At 39.7% G+C, this 21,472-nt stretch overlaps 1 protein-coding gene across 8 annotated transcripts in view; it reads left to right on the forward strand.

Annotated features, from left to right (window-relative positions):
* LOC123510739 (ankyrin-2-like) overlaps positions 1 to 21,472 on the forward strand; it is a 98,502-nt gene that overhangs the window by 34,646 nt on the left and 42,384 nt on the right. For 5 of the 8 annotated variants that reach the window (XM_045266087.1, XM_045266083.1, XM_045266090.1 and 2 more), the window contains 2 exons: positions 8,793 to 8,966; positions 17,912 to 18,212. In XM_045266087.1, the coding sequence (XP_045122022.1) occupies positions 8,898 to 8,966; positions 17,912 to 18,212 (370 nt within the window). In that variant the 5' untranslated portion in view covers positions 8,793 to 8,897. The remainder of the gene's footprint in view (positions 1 to 8,792; positions 8,967 to 17,911; positions 18,213 to 21,472) is intronic. The other 3 variants (XM_045266085.1, XM_045266088.1, XM_045266089.1) reach the window with 2 other exon arrangements.

The following is a 21,472-nucleotide window of genomic DNA, read 5'->3' on the forward strand; positions in this document are numbered from 1 at the left end:
AGTCAAGAGTCCACGGTTTTTAGTTTGGGGGAGAGACTCTAAAGCACCTGAAGAAGCTCATAGACATGGAAGTGTAGCTTGCAGACGAACAGGCACGGCATGTCAGGCAGGAGGATTTGAATCAAGGCAATAACAGAAAGGGAACGTCGGAAGCTTAAATCCCTCGTTTTTACTGTGGCCACCAGTTTGTATTAGTTATAATCATTGCAGTATGGGCAGGCAGGAAAGAAAAAGTGAAGGTGTGAATTATTTGTGGACTCATTAATGACACACAATAGAAGTTTAACCGACCTTAGTCGATTTCTATTTTTCGGTTAACAGGAAAAAAAAATCTATTCTAATTATCTAAAGGAACAATAATAGCAGATTTGTAACGAAATAAGCAAAATATTTGAGTGCATGTATTACATTACTAAGTTATCGTATCTCTGCGCTTTGATCACGTGTTGCAAAACAACTTGATATTGAAAGGTGATAGTCATTCCTTCATTCAGACTGTTGGAAGTTAATTCTTCCCGGTTACATGAATACCAAGTACAAAAATATTAAATCTGAAGAAAGAGCAGAGGATATTCTCTTTTGAAATGCTGCTGGCTTACATGCACATATTATATTGTGTAACAACATAAAAACATAAGAAAATGAGGAAAGCTGCAAGGGACCGCTATGCCTACACATGACAGTCCCTGTATGTGCAATGCAACCTAATTCCACCTATCATCCTTATCCATGAATTTATTTCATTTTCTTTTAAAGGCCCTTCGCATCTCCTTCCTTCCCGTTTCTTTACCTAACGTGAATTTCTTAAGCTTAAAGCCATTATTTCTGGTTTTATCCTGGCTCTCACAACTCAAGAAGGTACTCACAGCTTGCAATATAAACACAACTCTTCCCCTTCACACAAAATTACAAGCACTTACTACACACACTCACACCCTTCACTTTAAATTGAAATAATTGATGTGGTAGACGGTCACTGCTCTTCTCCTAAATCTAATAATAGTGGTGTTCATCAGGGTTATGTCATGTCACCCACTCTCTTTCTATTATTCAGTAATGATCTTCTTAACCAAACATCTCGCCCTATCCACTCCTACGCTGATGATACCACTTTCCACGTCCTTTCAGAGATGACCAACCCTACAGAAAGTCAACAGATCACGCAGGGAAGACACAGAACGTCTGACTTTTGTCTTTCTAAGATTTACGATTGGGGCAGAGAAAATCTAGTAGTTTTCAATGCCTCAAAAACTCAATTACTCCATCTATCAACTCGAGAAGACAACTATCCCCTCTTCTTCAATGACACACAACTGTCTCCCCCTTCCACTCTGAATATGCTCGGTCTGTCCTTTACTCATAATCTTAACTGAAAACTTCACATCTCATCTCTTGCTAAAACAGTTTCTATGAAGTTAGGCGGTCTGAGGCATCTCCGCCATTTTTCTCGCCCCCCTCCAACTGCCATGCCTTATCCGTCCCTGTATGGAGTACTCTTCGCATGTTGGGTGGGTCGGGGGGGTTCCACTCAAACAGTTTTGCTAGACAGGCTGGAATGAAAAGCTTTTCGTTTCATCAACTCCCCTCCTCTGATTGTATTCAGCCTCTTTCTCACCGCCAAAATGTTGCATCTCTTTCTTTTATCGCTATTTTCATGCTAACTGTTCTACTGACCTTTCTAACTGCGTGCCTCCCCTCCTCCTGCGACCTACCTCGCTCCACAAGGCTTTCTTCTTCCTCTCATCCCTTTTCTGTCCAACCCTCTCAATCATTCATACCTTTCACTGGTAAACTCTGGAACTCCTTACCTGCTTCTGTATTTCCGTCTTCCTACGACTTCACTTCTTTTAAGAGGGAGGTATCAAGATATTTACTCCCTAATTTTGGGTAACCTTTTATTCATCTTCTAGAGAACCAGCATTCAAGTGTTTTTTTTTCTAATATTGTGTTGCCCTTGGCTGGCCCTTTCTTCTATATATATAACAAAAAAATAAATAAATTTTCCTCACTAACTCTTAACATCTCTATACCTGGAGACCACAGTTTTAAAGCTTACTCCTTGACGGTTCCCTTAAAGAGATTAAGAATTATCCAAAAGGCAAGGATTAATGTCTTGAAACCTCCCTCTTAAAAGAATGCGGCGCCTTACCCAAAATCCATCCATCCATCCCTCGTAAAAGAAGACAAGCAGTAGGGAAAATGGAAACACAGAAGCAGGCAGGGAGTTACAGAGTTTACCAGATAAAGGTATAAATGATTGAGAGTACTGGTTAACTCTTGTAATAGAGAGCTGGACAGAATAGGGGTGAGAAGAAAAGGAAAGCCTTGTGCAGCGAGGCCACAGGAGGAGGGGAGGCATGCAGTTAGCAAGATCAGTAGAGCAGTTAGCATGAAAATTGCGATAAAAGATAGCAAGAGATGCAACATTCCGGCGGTGAGAAAGAGGCTGAAGACAGTCAGTCAGAGGACGGAAGTTGATGAGACGAAAAGCTTTTGATTACACTCTATCTAACAAAACTGTGTGAGTGGAACCTCTCCAAACATGCGAAGAGTACTCCCTACAAGGATGGATAACAGTTAGAAGGGAGAGAAAAACTGGCGGTGACGCCTTAGAACGCCAAACTTTATAGAAGGTGTTTTGGCAAGACATGAGATGTGAAGGTTCCAATTTAGATTATGAGTAAAGGACAGGCCAAGGTTATCCAGCGTAGAAGATTGGGGCAGCTGAGAGTCACTGAAGATGTGGGTCTTTTTATATATTTATTTTTGTTGTTGTTGTTGTTGCCCTTGGTCATTTGTCTCCTCTTATACTAAAAAAAAAAAGAAAATAAACAATAAAAAAAATCCTATCCAAATAAATATTCAAGGTGATGGCATCCGATCTGACATAATTTATCTACCTATCTTCGTGTCATCTGCAGTGATATTTACTGATATATTTTACTACCCAAATCATTAATGTGTATTAGAAATAAGAATGGCCGTAAAACTGATCCCTGTGGCACACCAGTAATTACTTGACCCCACTCGGAAGTATATAGCTTTTCTTACATTCTGTGACTAATCGCCTAGCCACGACTTTATCGAGCCTAATATGTTTCTCTCTATCCCGTGCGTTTTATGGTTAGTTATGTTTTTTTTTTTTTCTGAGTTGTAACCGGGTCACTTGAGTCATTCGTTCACTAACTCTCTCAACACTGTTTCCAAAGGGATCCTGGCCGCTCCTCCGTCCATCTTCCTCAGCAGTTTCTTACTCACACCGCAACCTGCTCGTAGGTATGATATTTCTTCCTCACACATTAGTTACATCAGTTAGACTGTTGGAGTGTCATTAATGTGTGTATTTGTGTGTGTGAGGCGAGGAGCGCGAGACGAATCTTCCTAGTCCGGGCGGCGGGGTGGATCCTCGCCAGCTACATTTCGCCGCTGTTTCTTCTGTCTTCTCTGTACAGCATGACTGAGGCGTGAATGAGTATTTTTTAGTGTGTTCAGATGATTACTTTAACTGATACTACCCTTTGTAGAGTTAAAGGTGCTGTATGAGCTTTGTGGTAGAGGATTAATCAGGCGTTTTCAGTGGCACTTGCGGAAGGCGAACACTCCAGAACCGTTCGCCTACATCGGTGAACGCCTTTCACTGTTCACAGGGTGTTCCCTTCTGTTCGGTCCTCAGAGTCACGTGATAGGGAACACTGACGCTGATTGGCTGCCAGAACAAGTGGCCAACTTTGTATTACTTGTAGTACTAGTAATAGTAGCAGTAGTAGTAGCAGTAGTAGTAGTAGTAGTAGTAGTAGTAGTAGTAGTAATAATCATAATTATTATTATTAGCTGTAGTAGTATTACTTGTAGTATTAGTAATAGTAGTAGTAGTAGTAGTAGTAGTAGTAGTAGTAGTAGTAGTTGTTGTTGTTGTTGTTTTAGTAATATTATTATTATTATTATTATTATTATTATTATTATTATTATTATTATTATTATTATTATTACTATTATTTATTATTTATTATTATCTATTATTATTATTACCATTTTATTTCTTATTATTACTACTATTATCATTAATATTATTATTATTATTAATATTGGCAGTAGTAGTACGTAGTAGTAGTAGTAGTAGTAGTATAGTAGTAGTAATAGTAGTAGAAGTAGTGGTAGTAGTAGTGGTGGTAATAATATTAGTAGTATGGTAAAAAAAAAAATAACGACATTTGGAGAAAGTTGATGTTCATTCGGGCCTCTGTAAGAATCTCGCTGTCTTGGAGCAATATTTGATGTAGTAGTCAAAGGGTGTTTGTGTTTGTGTTGCAGTGTTCGCAGAGTCTTAGAAGTTGTTGTAGGATCTCTTCCTTAATCTGTGGATGCCATACTCCTTACTTGCATCTCATACGTCGACTGTCTCATGACTACTTCTGCCCTTGGTGTAGGACCACCCCTGAGGCCATGGAACATTTCCTGCTTCATTGCCTACGCTTCCTCTCTCAACATACTGCATTACGCTCCCGGCTCTCCGCCCTGGCCATCACAACACTCGACCTGCCCACCCTCTTGACGGCCTCAGGCGTCCACCCCTCCTGGCAACCTGCTGTCCTTCGCCTTACTTGTGCCTTCTTGAGGAAGACCGGTCAGCTACCACGCCTGTGATACCCACACAGGACTACCCCAGGGCTCATAAGGATTCAAAAAAGGCCACGAAAATCTATGGATCCTTATGAGGCCTGGGGTAGTCCTGTGTAGGTATCACAGGCGTGGTAGCTGGCCAGTCTTCTTCAGTGGAACCATGCGTGCTTTGGGGTCCGAGGGGTCTCCAAGCGCATGGGTCCACGGTCCGAGTGTAGGTTGGGCTTCCTCACTCGGGGCAACGTGGGCTTTGAGATAGGAGGTACCCTAAAAAGTATCCCTTTTTTTTTTTTTTTGGGGCAGAAATTCCCGTGAAAAGTCCACATGGTATAAATAAAAAAAATAAATAAAAAGAAGGCACAAGTAAGGCGAAGGACAGCAGGTTGCCAGGAGAGGTGGACGCCTAAGATCCCCAGGAGGGTGGGCAGGTTGAGTGTTGTGATGGCCAGGGCGGAGAGCCAGGAGCATAATGCAGTATGTTGATAGAGGAGGCGTGGGCATTGAAGCAGGAAATGTTCCATGGCCTCATGGGTAGTCCTACACCAAGGGCAGAAGGGGTCACAGGACAGACGTAGGCGATGCAACTGAGCACTGAGCGTGGTGTGGCCCAGGCGGAGGCGAGCAATGGTTGATGTGCCTTGCGCTCCTTCCCGTGATTGACTGACTGTTTAAATCTTATAACACTAACGGTGCTCATCCTCCCCCGCTGATGGACGCCCCCATCCCTCACCCCCTTACTACCTGCTACCCGCGCGCCATCAGTTAGAAGCGAGGTTCCCTAATCAATTCCTCCAGCCCGCCCATTGAACCCGTATATTCTCCCCCGAATCCTTGGTCTGGTCTCTGTTTGTGTCAGGCTGGCTGGTGTTGGGACATTTGTAGCTGGGAGCTGAAGAGCATTCCTTGCCTCTCTGTTTGCCTCTTCATTTCCTGGAATTCCGATGTGACTGAGTCTTTGGAGTTCTTTGGCCGCTGATCAGATGTACGAGTAGGTCACGAGTCCCACGTTGTCTGTTGCATGTTTATTTTGTAAAGACTTTATTGCTGCCAAGGAGTCAGTGCGAATCAATGCTTAGGTGGGTGCCTGTAGGGCATGCTGGAGTGCCCCTCGTAGAGTCAGGAGCTCAGCCTGCAGTCTGTAGTGCGTTGCTACCGTGCTGCATACAAAGACCGCAGCTGCTCTGTCTTCACTGACTGAACCATCTGTTTAATATTCCTGGGCCCTTTGTCCAGGGGCTGCCTGCAGGGCTCCGGTTGCTTGTTCCAGCGTTTCTCTTTGGCTGAGCTTCGCTTTGGCGTCTGTGAATCTGAGTGCTGTGGTTTTTAATGCGCAGTCTTGCTATGGCTTTGGAGCTCTCTAACTGCCGTCTGGAGGGTCCATTTCAAAGTTATAGAAGATTTCCTGGGCTCCTAGTTCCTTTATCCCAACTGCTATACAGCTTGCCCAGGTCTTTTTAGCGAAGAGGAAGGATTGTGATGGAGTGCTTGGCTGACTTTTAAGTGTAGTTCTTGTGAGTTATCTCTCCTAATGAATTTATGTGTGTGAGTCATGTTCGTTGCTTGTATCCTGTTGCGTAGTGGGGTTAGACTGGTCTCCACCTGCATGTTGCACAGCCTTGTCCAGGCTGGGGCACCAAGGGCAGCCTGTGCTTTTTGTACCATTCTTGCCCCAGTGGAGATTATAGCTATGTCGTCTGCACAGCATAAAATCTTGGTACCTGCCCCTAACCGTAGGGTGACCAAGTTTTCCATAGAAACGTTAAAAAGAAAGGGGCTCAAAATTCTACTGTGGGGAGTGTCATTCTCGAAGGTCCGAGTGTTTCACAGCTTCCCTTGAAAGGACACTTTTGCCTCTCGGTGTGTCAGGAAATCTCGAGTCCATGCCAGGAGCTTTCCTGACACGCCTATCCTTGTCAACGTTTCAATAATGGCCTCTCCATTGGCCTTTTCGAAGGCTCTCTCCAGCTCTATTAAGATAACGATGGCCTTTCGCCCTTATATGAATGTGAGCATGTTTGTAATGCAGTCTCCTGTTCCTTTGTTGTTGGTGTAAACATAGATGTTAGGGTGTAGCTTACCCACTTGCCATTGCAGTCGGTTGAGAGTAATATTTTCGTTCCACTGGGGCAAGAATGGTACAAAAAGCACAGACTGCCCTTAGTGCCCCAGCCTGGACAAGGCTGTGCAACATGCAGGTGGAGACCAGTCTACCCCCACTACGCAACAGGATACAAGCAACGAACATGACTCACACACAGAAATTCATCAGAGAGTATATATATATATATATATATATATATATATATATATATATATATATATATATATATATATATATATATATATATATATATATATATATATATATATATATATATATATATATATATATATATATATATATATATATATATATATATATATATATATATATATATATATATATATATATATATATATATATATATATAAATAATTCCTTATTGCAAATCCTCAGCATTCCGAGGAAAAAACTGCTCCCGATTTCGTGCGTTTATAATGTGTGCCGTGGAAATTGATTATATCGCTTTTGTTTGTAGGCTTTAGGTTCTATATTTCTCCCTGTATCCAGGAGCGGTAGCTGGCCGTCACTCTCTGATTCTACTGTGAATTGGATTTTGTGTCACGGTTAGTGTGTTTGCATGGGCTATCATTAATATGTCGTCCACATATATTTTGTACCACACGGATTTTTTCGCTAATAATAGCACATAATGCTTCCTTTTCAGCAACTCCGTGTATAGAGATGGCATTAGCGCACTGAGAGGGGAGCCATCACTAAACTTTCGTGTAGGTGGTACTCGTTAACTTTGATCTGGAACGCACCAAACATTACGCACATAGACACTATCTTTGTACAATTATTTTTTTACACAGTGGAAGACTTCCTTCATTTATCACTGTTTAACGCTTGTCTCAATACCTCAATGGCGCCGTCCACGGGAACGTTGTGAACGACGACTCACTAGTTTCCTCGCGCTGAATCCACTCTTTGGAGATTCTTTCGTAGATCCACCAAGTTTCTTAGGTGCGTTCCGCTTATCTTCCCTGATGACGGTGGAGAGGTGAAAACCTTAGCCAGACGGTGAGAACCACTGCCTATTCATGATGTGATGGCACTGAGTGGCACGCTTGTGCACCTTAGACCACGAATGGTGGGTGTTTTTGCCGTTTCTTCCATCGGGTTAATGAGTCTCTTGCCCTTTTGCGATTTGTTCAGAATGCTTCAGGCCGTCTTGTTGAATCTCTCTATCTCCTTTTCCGCGCGTCCTTGGTACTCTTCGTATACCTTTGCCACGCAGAAACCATTTTCTCAATGTATTTTTTTTCATGTGTGTCACAGGAGGGGTAATGCGTTTATTTAATTAATCCGGTCTGTGGTGTTGTTTTACTTTGAGCAACCTTCCATTTGTCCGCATATTGGGACTGGCTGGGGTCTATACACGGCAAGGGGATTGATGGTATAAACTGTTATGTCCCATTTCTTTTTCTGAATGTTTTTGTTTTTCTTTTCTTCTTTTGTTTTTATCATTGAATCCAACTTACTTAGTATTATTCTTGCTATGATTGGTTCCATTTTGGATCTCTGATGTGACATTTGGTTTCGTACAATCCATATGTATGCAATAATTATTCATAAAGAAGTATCCATTTCCCATTTTCTAAATAGATACCTAAATACTTTGACTTATATATTCATAACCTTAGAACTAGTTGAAAATTATCATCGTCATCATCATCATTATCATGCTCATCCCCATCATTATTGTTAATATTGTTATCATTACTAACGTGTTTTTGTTATTATTAATATTATTATTGTTTTTATTATTATTATTATTATTATTATTATTATTATTATTATTATTATTATTATTATTATTATAATTATAACTATTACTATTGTTGTTATTATTATCATCATGATTTTATTATCACTCTCATCACCATCATCATCATCATCATCATTATCATTATTATTATTATTATTATTATTATTATTGTTGTTGTTTTTTTTCGTGCATGAGCACCTTGATATCTAAATAGCTCATTGATATTGTAAGTGGTTAGATAGATTTTAAAAAAAAACATTATTCGAGAGGACTGTTATATATTTTTTTTTTATTTTATAGGACGCAGGTTATGGTGTAGCAGTGCTGGTGAACTCAACTGTTGTATGACCTGAATCTGTGTCTAATGGCAGATTATATCTGAGTAGTCTGCTCTTGCATCCCGTCATGGCGTCCAGCCCACTTGACGATATGGAGGAATTGTGTGAAGCAATGATGAGACACCAACCAACGGCGGTAAGAGAGAGAGAGAGAGAGAGAGAGAGAGAGAGAGAGAGAGAGAGAGAGAGAGAGAGAGAGAGAGAGAATGGACAAATCAAATAGCTTAATAACTAATGTATTTCTACAATAGGTAATAAGTAACCAAAGGTTTTTTTCAAGTTTAAAGTTACTATATAATCTAGTGTAATTTAGTGAACAAGACGTTTGTTGCTATTTCTGGGATACAATGAAAATTGATTATAAACAAAAAATTTATCAACCTCATTAAATATCTAGGCGGCACACGATATCTCTCTTTATATACCCAGATTCTGAAAAAAAAAAAATCAACAAATTGAAAACAGAAAGTACATTACAATTCTATCTGTGTTTATCATATTTTGTCTTACCTGCCTATACTTATAATTTTGTGAGGCCTAGGCAATAACCATTTCATTCTAATTTCCATTGAAGTAGTAATTATACTAATCAATAACTGTTGTGGATTATCATAACTCACATTATTATCTTGTTATGTTATATTTAGTTTGCTGCATATACTGGAAACACTGGCCGTCTACCAGGGCACAAAAGAACGGTCGGAAAGAAAGCTTGATATAAAGCTGCAGAGGGAAGTATAGAAGTGTTAAGAGGGTAGTTTTGAACTCAAGGTTTTGTGGTAGACTCTATCAAAACCTTTTGATATGTGAAACGCAAACGCAAAAGTTTCACCGAAATCCCTAAAATTGGATGATCAAGACTCAGTACGGAAAACCAGATGATCACCAGTTAATTGGCCTTGACGGAAATCATGCTGATTGTGAAGTGACATATTTAAGAATCTTCCTATTGAGGATAGATTCAAAAACTTTATACAAGGATAAGATTAAAGTTATATGGCGATAATTTAAGTGATTAGAACGGTCACACTTTTTAAGAAATGGGTGAATATAGGCAAACTTCCAGAAAAAAAAATCAAAGGTAAAAGTCGAGAGATAGAGTTGAAAGAGTTTGGATATATAAGGTGCAAACACGGAATAACAGTTACGAGTATTTAGAACAATAGGAGGGATCCCATCAGATCCATAAGGGTCAAGACCACCGAGGGCATGGAAAACATCATTACAAAGAATTTTAATTGAAGGCATGAAATACTGAGAAGGAGAGGAATGGAGGAATCTGTAATACCGAAGAAGGAAGGAGCAGTAATGTAACGAGGTAAATATCGGACAAGTCAGGTGGCGAAGATTGTATAGAGGAACTAGGAATCTTTGTACTAAGAACAATTATAAAGAAAGTTATAGAGAAGCAAAAAGACCTGTTTATGTTTGATATGGTACGTCATGAAGTATTAGTAGAGAGTTAGAGAAGTTCGGGTGTAGATATTGTACTGACAAAGAGTAATGACCAACCTTTTCTTGGAAAAGAGAGTTGTGGTGAGAAGTGGAAACGATAAAAGTGACTGGATTGAAATTGAGAGAGGAGTGAGACAGGGCTGTGTGTTGTCACTAGACTTGTTTTCACTTTATTTGCAGCAGGTATGAACGAAATAGTGGACTTGGAAGCTGTCTAGGTATAGGAAATGAGCATAAATAACATTAGACATATAATGATACAATGTTGATTGCAGACACGGAGGAAAAGTTACTTATATTGGTGGATCAATTGGATGTGAAATGCATGGAATTTGGTCTGAGAATAATATTAACATCGGTAAAACAGAAGTAATGGAGTGACTAGGAGAAGGGAACATTTGAGAGTGAACTTAAATATAGATGATCAGGCGGTGAAGCACGTTAGATCGTTCAGGTACTTAGAAAGATTTGTGGATGAAAATGGTAAATGCGATTTTTTTTCCTTACGCGAGAGAGAAGCCAGCCAAGGGCAACAAAATATTCAAAAAAAAGACCCACTTGAGTGCCGGTTCCCTAAAAAAAAAAAAAAGTAAAGAGTTAGCCAAAATTAGGGAACAAATGTCTTGATACCTCTCTCATAAAAGAAGTCAAGTCGTAGGAAGACGGAAATACAGAAGCAGGGAAGAAGTTCCAGAGTTTACCAGAGAAAGGTATGAATGATTGAGAGTACTGGTTAACTCTTGCATTAGAGAGTTGGACAGAATAGGGATGAAAGGAAGAAGAAAGCCTTGTGCAGAGAGGCCGCAGGAGGAGGGAGGCATGTAGTCAGCAAGATCAGTAGAGCAGTTAGCATGAAAATAGCGATAAAAGATGTAAAGAAATGCAACATTTCGGCGATGAGAAAGAGGCTGAAGACAGTCAGTCAAAGGAGGGAAGATTTAGGTTGAGAGAAATAATGAGGAATGTACGCCTCCATGCCAGACACTATCACCTCTGTTATATGTTCAGCACAAAGAGATGGGTCTCTGACACGGAAACAGTAGTCATTTCAGGGAAAATCACCATAATACCTCCTCAGGTCCTCCAAGTTGGAAGAGGCAAAACGCCAGAAGCACCTCCGCTTTGGAGGATCCTTAAGAGGGTTTGGAGAAATAGGAAAAGATATAGAAATGAGATTGTGATCGCAGGAAACCAACGGAGATGATAGGGTAAAAGCAAAAGCGGAAGGATTAGTGATAAGAAAGAAATACAAAAATAAGATCAAGAATTGGAAAGGAAAAAGTTAATATTAGGCAAATGAGAGGAATACTGACAAACATGAGTTTGAGCAATGGGATCCGGCTGAGAAATTTGAATAGTTACATATGGTTATTAATTAATGTTCGGTTGTGAAACTTGGACTATTAGTAGAGGAATGAAGCAACAGTTAGATGCAGCGGAGATGTGGTTCATTAAAAGAATAATAAGGACCTCGTGGACGGCAAGAAGGACTAATCAGATGTTGCAAATGGCTGGCACGACGAGGGAGTTGATGACCATGGTGAGAAGACAGCCTTGGTATCTGCCACATGCTTTGAAGGGGTATGGTGTGGAGAGAGACTGCTTCTTGGGAATGATCGAGGAAAGACAGGGGAGACATGGATAGATGAAAGGAGATGATAGTTGGAAAGATGATAGACGAAGTAGTGGAGCTGGTTGGGAACAGAAGAGTGTGACATTTCATTGTTGCTAACGTCATCTGACATGGCACTGCGGTAAAGTAAGTTATGGAATGAATACTGACATATAGCTCCTGGAATTATTTGTTTGTAGGGACAAGTTAATAAAACATCTTTCGCGAATAAGTATGACCTTGCACACGTTTCCCACAGTGGGACGAAAAACAAAGAGTCGCAGTAATACCAATGTAAGTATGGCAACACGCAGTTACTTAAAAATTACCTTGAGGCAGTACGTAGTAAACATGGAAAAATCGTCCGCAGCTAAAGCCAAGGAAGGAGGCAATTCAAGCACCAAGACAGGGGAAGTTAACAAAATATGGAAAAGGCATGACTTCGTAAGCAAAAAAGTTGTGTGATATTTGAAAATTGATACAGACGATGACAACATCAAGTGTGTACAACCTCATCTATAGCTGTTCCAGCAAGAGTTGAGAAAGCATTTAATGTCTACCAGGTATGCATAGCGGTAGTTTTGTTTTGTTTTTCATTCAGAAAGTATAGTCAATCTACACTGTAGAAGACGGAGAATAGTTTAAGACATGAAGATAACGCTGTTGAACTATTTCAATATATACTTACTGAACTGCAACAGGCAAAAATAAAATAACAATTTAAGTCTGGGTTTCAAGCAGTGAATGAAGAGAGGATAAGCAGGAAAGTCGTCATTACTGCAAAAAAAAAAAAAAAAGGCGTTTGGTTAGAATTTTTTTCTTTTTTATGTCCTGTAGGTAACTTGAAGAGTATGCTAAGCTTCCACCCATTAGTAGCGCAGGCAATTTTATTTATAAAATAAGTGGTACCCATATTAGAAACCATATCTCCATCCAAGCGCATCTTTTGGTGTAACCACCTAGAACCTGGATATCATGGTGACATGTAGGTAACTTTAAAAAACCTCTCCTGTGCTCTAAGACAATAATGATTAGTAGGATAAAGAGAAGTACGGATAGAAAGGGCTGGGTATAAATTACTCGGTTTGCAACTATAGTTAACCAATGGCAAATCAGAGGCTTAACTTTAACCTGTCATTAAGAACCATTACTCCAGTATTAAAATGAGGATCCAAGACTCCAAATTTATTACCCTTTCCTTTCAGGACAATTAGCGCGAACCCATGAACATTAGAGACAGTTAGAATTACCTTCTGGACGCTTGAACAAAGAATGTATCTCCTACTTTAAAAATTATATTAGCTGCATGCTTGTGTTGTTGCTGCATCACTTCGCTTTAGGGGATAGTAATTTTTCCGTAACCTTTTTGTGTATGTCGGCAAAAACTCTCAGATAGTGGGAAGTGTAGTCGTCTATGCTAAAGATAGGCTTTGAGGAGGGGCTGCCAACAAACCGTATGGCAATCTCTTATCTACTCCATACAGAATATGCTGCAAGATTTTCGTAATTAATTAACTGACCGAACCATTTATGAAATGCATGATCTCAACTAAGGTATAAGCATAATTTCTTCTGTGATGAAGGGAAGAAGAATCTCATTTCCTCTCCAGGTCACAGCTGACAACTCAAGAGGGTTTTTGAAGCGCATCAGACTATCTGGCAGGACAGGAATAATGTCATCTTCCCTCTTGTAGTCTGTTGTCATTGCAGGTCGCTCCCTTATGCTTATATTTCGGGAATTATGTAGACATCTAAGAGCAATTCTTCGATTGGGTGATATGTAATCTACTCCTTAGTCGTGGACAATAATTAATTCAAAAAGAGTTCTGGGATGAAGAAAAAGAATGTGTGTTTCATCTCTTTCTGTGAAGACCACGTGAGGTCTCCACTAACACTTCACTCACCAAGCTGTTTCTCTCTCTCTCTCTCTCTCTCTCTCTCTCTCTCTCTCTCTCTCTCTCAAAAGGAGAGGTTGAAGACCTTTCTTCGTATTTAATTGTGAATTATTCCCGGGTCAACCTCTAGAAGGAAAGTCAGGTGACAATATCATAACTTCCGCGTGGATGGCTAGTCGTAAGGCGTAGGGGTGAAGATCCATATCCCACCCAACTGAGCAGATCGATCTGGTAGTGCTGGTGGTGCCTTGAATCTTCTGACGTCTGCATCATCCTCATGGCAGAGTTTTAGTTTTTGTGGATGCTTTCAGTTAGCAGTACATGCGAGAGTGTGTTTTATATGGAACAATCGTTACACGTGAACACTATCACTATAAGGTGAGTCGAATAGTGTATAATATTTCACTGGTTACACAGTTCCTGTCACTGCCCTGCTACCAATGTTAAAGTTGTAGAAGACTCAGCGACGTGATACGCTCCGTTACCTCTGTGCTGGCTGTTACAAAAAAACACGTTTTGTCTGTTCACTATATTGACATGTAATATACAGATAATATACCGAACACCAAGACAGGCTTTCAACACACGTAAAACTAGCTTCTGTATCCCAAGAGAACTTAAGCCCGCCATGAGTTACCGCAAGGCGCTTTTGTCTTGCCAGTCTCACTGCCACACCTTCATTAGCCTCCATTTGCTAACATGGTGACCAGCTAGTCAAAATATTGGAAGATGACACAACAGATGACATGATAATGAAAATAAAATCATATTATGATACACACACACACATATATATATATATATATATATATATATATATATATATATATATATATATATATATATATATATATATATATATATATATATCATTGTATGTTAATTATTATAAAAATCTTCCACATTGAGTCTTGTGAACGGTGCTGAACTATGCATGGTTCCCATGGTGCAGTTGACATCCTGCATTTGTAAAGTGTTAGAAAAGATGGTTAATGTAAGACTCATGTGGTAGTGGAGAGGGGAAACTACTTGTCATCGTTACAGTATGGTTTCCGAAAGATGAGGTCTACTACTGATTCTCTTTATCCATAGAGTCTTCTATTTGTGAGGCCTTCGCTAATCACCACCATTAAGTAACAGTCTTTATTTTACCTGGAGAAGGCCTACGACACGGCTTGGTGTCATGGCATTTTACAGTCCTTGTTTAATTTTGGCCTTCGTGGCCACCTTCCTATTTTTATTCAGCAGTTTTTATCCAGACGTCTTTTACGGGTTCGAGTGGGGAGTGTTCTCTCCGAGGCTACTGCTCTAAGTGATGGTGTCCCACAGGAAGTATTCTTAGTGTTACACTATTCGCAGTCGCCATAAATGGTGTTAGATACTCTACCAGATGGCATTCACAGCTCCTTATATGTTGATGATTTATGTATTTCTTTTGCTGCTGCTAGGATGTCACTGATTGAGCGCAAGCTCCAACTGGCGATCAATAGGGTGTCCAGTTGGGCCAACATGAACGGTTTTCGATTCTCCACCTCGAAGACCGTAGCCATGCATTTTGTCGCAACCGTGGTGTCCATCCAGACCCTGATTTATACCTGGCTAATAGACGCCTCTCATGCGTGGAGGCGACTCGATATCTTGGCCTTTTGTTTGACAACCGTCTCACCTGGGTTCCCCATTTCCGTTCTCTTAAGGCGTCTTGTCGGCAGGCATTATCCCTTCTTCGGGTTTTAAGTCACACCTCTTGGGGTGCGGACAGGGACGCTTTGCTGCTGCTTCACCGTACACTTATACTTCCCAAGCTGGAATACGGCTGTGAGATCTACTCATCCGCAACGGATGCACGACTACGCACGCTTGACTCCGTGCATCATGCTGGGGTCCGCTTGGCTACAGGTGCATTTCGGACATCTTATAGTCTGACCGAGCTTAATTTACGGCTATGGGGGCGAGGGAACTCTACAGTTCTGCCACGTTTCCAAAAATGCGATGTGAAATGGAAGTTATTGGTGTACAAGGCATCGCAAATACCATCAATTCAGATGTATAAAATTTCGACTTGTGTATATAGATGGCTGAATCAACAGTAACCATCATATGCATAAAAACTATATAGTACCATACAAACATGGCATACATATTCAACAGTGTTGCTGATATCAACTGTAGTAACTTATAATGGTACTTAGCGTATGTTTAGGGTGTGTAATAATATCAGCGTTACAGATATAAGATAATGAGCATGGAAAAAAGAAATAATCTATTATCCAAAGTAAAAAAAAAAAATAGTAGAAGTCTTGTGAGTGGCGGCAATACTGATGAACCCAGCCTGGCCAGGCCGAATAGCCTCACCTTGTAGTACCAGATGTTGCTATAATTATAAGATAAAATGCTCACATTTACTGGCTTTTACAGTAATTTCAAGGGTGAGGCATAATCGCATTCATAATTCGTAAGCCAAGCTAATGTGTAGTTTCTATTTTTACAAAATAGTAGGTATATGCCAATACCTAAGTGAAAAAAAAAAGCATTTTTCACTTGTGAGCGGCAACTCTTCCACACCCAGCTGGTGGCCTTGACACATTGTGGTGGCGACGTGACTGACCTCGTGCCACTCACTTATATATATATATATATATATATATATATATATATATATATATATATATATATATATATATATATATATATATATATATAATTATAAATGACTCTCTGCTTACCTTTGATTCTTTAGTAAGAGAGAGAGAGAGAGAGAGAGAGAGAGAGAGAGAGAGAGAGAGAGAGAGATTAACAGAACAGTAGTGAAAACGTGGCAACACTGTACAGAGACGCTCGCCCCCATGGCCGTAAATTAAGGCTGGTCAGACTATAGATCCCGGTTTCGTCTTTTACAATTTTTAGTGACTGTCGCAGTGCTCTTACTGCTCTCTCTTGCACTATCTCCTTTAACCCTTTGGTTTTATCAGCCCTGGAGTGGCTATATCTTCTTACCAAACGAGGATATCGTGTTGGGTTCTGTTGTGTCCCTGGTCACGTAGGTGTTTCCGGGAATGAACACGCAGATCGCCTCGCTAAAGAGGCAGCAAGTCGCGCTCCATCTCCTGCCCTGTTCCGTTTCGAGACCTATTTCATTTTATTCGTGTGGCGGTTGCAGCAATTTGGCAGAGGAAATGGCTAACGGGGGTCGTCACCTCGAAAATGGGAGAGATTACTACTTCCACTACCCCTCAGTGGACATACTCCTATGTCCGGGATCGCCGTTTACAGACTTTATTGGCGCGACTGCGTATAGGTCACACGTACCTTACACAAAGGTACCTGTTGACCAGGGACCCTCAACCTTACTGTGATGACTGCTTAGTGCCGCTCACCGTGCGGCACCTGCTGGTAGAGTGTCCTAGTTTGATCGAGTTACGACACCGCTACCTCTACCGCTGTCGCGATAGAGATAGCAGTGTCTATTATATCTCAAAGGTCCTTGGACCAGAGTGCCTGGCCCAGGCCCATGACGTTTTTAGTTTTTTGAGAGAAGCTGGCCTTCTCCCAAAGCTGTGAATTTTATTTTATTTTATTTTACTATATTTTATTTAATTTCATTGTAGTTGTTTTTTTGTCTTTTTTAGTTACCTTTAATTTTATTGTATTGAATTGCTTTTAGTTATTTTATAATTTTTTTAAGCCTTTTTTTTTTTTTTTTTTTTTACTTTTTAAATTTTGTTGCGGCGCCAAATAACCTTCGCCGTTGCAGCGCCTAAAACTAATCCCCCCCCTCCCATGGTGCAGGTGCGTGAGGAAGAAAATAAGAAAAAAATTAGGATATCCGGCTGACATCAACCAATTTCTCATGGTTCTTGTGAGGAAAGAAGGAAGGAGATAAAAAAAAAACTATAATATACAATTCATACCCTATTATTATAATAACAATAATAATAATAATAATAATGATAATAATAATAATTATTATTATTATTATTATTATTATTATTATTATTATTTATTATTATCATTATCATTATTATTATTACTGTTGTTATTATTATGCTTCAAGTTAAAAAAAATAATAAGTGTTTTCTTTCACACACACACACACACACACACACACACACACACACACAGGATCTGGTCACTGCTGTACGGAAAGGAGACGAGGCAGGGATGGAGTCGGCACTCGCTGGGGGTGCCCGCCCGGAGGTTATAATCCCTACTACTCGCGGGGTGTCGTGGAATTTGGTGAGTGAGGCCGCTTTCAGGGGTCACGACCATTTGCTTCCTCGTCTACTGCAGGCGGGGCTGAGCATAGAAGGTGAAGGCACCGACAACATGACACCACTGATGCATTCTGCTGTGAAGGGCCACACCCGGACAGTAAAGGCACTACTGACTCTCGGTGCGAACCCTATGGCAACAAATAATAATGGTGAGGCTATGCTAGTTAAGGTGTTAGTTGTGGAGATGATGGTGGGTTATGACTTCCATGGTGGTAATACTTATAGATGTAGATATTGTCACTTTTTCTTTTCTCCTACTGTTGTTACTCTATTTATTTTTTTTATTCATATATTTTTTTTTTCTCAAAGAGAAACATCTGGCAAGGCCAACAAAAAATACATAAAAAAAAGACTGAGGTGCAATCCCTTGAACATAGTTTTAAGATAAGATAAATCTTGAAAGATTTCAACCCATAATTCTTCTCTTCTCCATTGGGCTCCTCCAATCACAATCTCATATCCGTATCTTGTCCTATTTCTCCAATTTCTTCTCTGGCGTTTTGCCTCTGCCATTTCGGTGGACCTGAGGAGGTATTATGTTGATTTTCCCTGGAGTGATTACTGTCTCTGTGTCAGAGACCCATTTCTGTGTGCTGAACATATAACAGAGGTGATAGTGTCTGGCATAGAGGCATACATTCCTCATTATTTTTCTTAACCTAAACCTTCTAAACCTTGCTTTAACACAGCCTGTTTCTCGCGATATACATGAGAGAGAGAGGTTGCCCACAAAAGGTACTTGAGCTTTCTACCAACTGAATATTTCTGCCCGGAATCATGCCAAGTCTTCAACTTCCCAAACACTTCTTCATAAATAGAAAATGTCAAAACCTTTCAAACTCCAACTCCCATCGAGACTTCTGCCTTCTAGCTAAAAACATCTCCAAATACTTTACTTCTTCATCTTTCCTTCCTTTATTTCATACTGATGGCACCACTGCCATCTCTCTCTGAAGCCGAACTCTTCCCTCAAACCTTTTTTTTTTTTTTTTTTTACCGTGTGGGCTTTTCACGGGAATTTATGGGTTAAAGGGGATACTTTTTAGGGTACCTCCTATCTTAAAGCCCACCCGCTAGGAAACCATTGCCCCGAGTGAGGAAGCCCAACCTACACTCAGACCGTGGACAGGATTCGAACCCGTGCGCTTGGAAACCTCTAGGATCCCAAAGCACGCATGGTTCCACTGTACCACGGCGGCCCCATAGTAACAATTCTACCATGGATGATTCTGGGCTTGTCCCTCCCTCTCCTCCTCCCTCTGACCATTGCATGCCTTCAATTAAGATTTTTCGTAATGATGTTTTCCATGCCCTCGTTGGCCTAAACCCTCGGAAGGGACCTAATGGGGTCCCTCTTGTCGTTCTCAAAAACTGTGCTTACGTGTTTGTATCTTGTGTGGCCAAACTTTTCAACTATACTATCGACTTTTACCTTTCCATCATGTTGGAAGTTTGCCTCTTCCTGATTATAAGATGAGAATACTGAAGTTACTGGAAAATTAATCTTCTTGGAAGTTATAGGAAAATAAACCTTATGATTAATATATTGGAAAAATAAATCTTGTAACACCGTTGGGGCGAAAAATCGCTCATTTTGTGTATATTATGAGGTGTAAGAGACAGTAGTGAGAGGAAAGCCGAGAAGGGAAGAGACAGACAGTTACAGAACTGTTAGCCCATAGAGAGTCAAAATGGGCAAGTTGCCTATCAACGTACCAGTAAGTAGAGCCAGACAGTTGTAATGAAGAGTAAAATGATGATGTTATATTTTGACAAAGGGAGATTGGCAAATGTTAGAGAGGAAAAAAAGGAAAAAAAGTCATGCAATAAGAAAGCGCTCACCCATGTAGTAACAAACGTAAGGGGAAAAATAATAATTTGTGAGTTACTGTACGGTACAAGAAGACGTTAAAGTCCGGTAACACTCTTGGAACAGTGCCAAGTCATGCAACTAATGGAGTATTGGCTGGATCCTGGCTCTCAGAATTGTCTCTTTGATAACATATGAGTTCATGAAGAGATAGTTTAAGTGACCACTACAGCTTTTACTTGTTTTAATAAATTATATAGAAAATTGTAGGTTAATGGAGCAAATGAAGAATGTAAGCATATAAGAACAAAAAATTAGCACAGAACTAACTAAATGTTAATGAAATCACAACAATGTTTCACAAAAGTTAATAAACAACTTGATTGTATCGAAAGGTGATAATGTGCTGATCTTTCTTCTTACAAATAACAATGATATGTGATAGAAAATGCTAAGTATTTACGCAAGGAGAGGAATAAGTTCTAAGGAGATGAGGTGAAAGGCGTCTTGAAAATCGCCGTAAGCACAAGCATTGAATAGTGAGAATTGTCTATGTCTCGAGTTATTGAAAGTGTGGCATTAAGAGAATCTTGCGGCTTCATTAGCCAATATTCCACGTTAATATACAGTAAATTTGGCAATAATTACTTATGAAGAATTATAAAGATTCTGAAAGAGCATCTTGATAGGAACGATATCGGTCAGAGTTCTGGGTTAAGTTAGAGTTCCAGATAAAGTTAGGGATTCTTGTGGTAGTCACTGGTTAAATTTTAGATACACGAAACATTAAAATGATGATAATGGCTGAACTTGACATCAAGGTGAAGTATATTCCTGGGCGAAACATGTATTGTAATGAGGTTATCTTATGTGGATAAACAGGTATTCTTATGTGGATAAACATGACTAATAAAATAGAATTAAAGAATTGTCACTTGAAATAATTCAGAAAAAAAGATATAGAATGTTACATGATATGTATGAAAAAAGGTATTAAAAATATAAATTGATGGATACATGAAAAGTGGTTTTTGAAAAATGTAGATTGATCCTTAAAGATACCGTGAGATTAGTATAGTGAAAACTGTGAGTATAGTGGGTATAGAGATGGATGTAAAAAGAAATGGTTTAATAAGTATATTGAGAAGGCTGAAGCGTGAAAATATAGTGAAATGATTATATTGAGAAGATATAGTGAGATTAGTGTAGTTTCTCCAGGGCACCAAACGCTATGGTGTATCAATGACCAACTTTATTGGAGTCAGGATTCAATCTGAAAAGGTACTGAAGAGGTGAGTTGGATCATCAAAATGGAGTAAACATGAAATATGAGGCCGGTAGAGCAGGAGTGGCCTAACCCACATTGACATACTTTTGAGTAAAAGAGGTTTAAAGTTAAGTAACTGATACATAAAATAAAATTGATATAATGTTTTATTATTACATATGGAATGAAAGGTCTGCCATATATGTGTTTTTTCCAATTTCTATTTATTTTTGTTTTGGGGGGCAGATAGCCCCCAATGGCCCCCACAAAAAAAAATTATTCATTTAGATAAATGAACCAAACTTACTTAAACAATAAAACATAGTATGTAG

Source organism: Portunus trituberculatus, chromosome 30 (assembly GCF_017591435.1).
Source record: "Portunus trituberculatus isolate SZX2019 chromosome 30, ASM1759143v1, whole genome shotgun sequence".
Classification (NCBI taxonomy): domain Eukaryota; kingdom Metazoa; phylum Arthropoda; class Malacostraca; order Decapoda; family Portunidae; genus Portunus; species Portunus trituberculatus.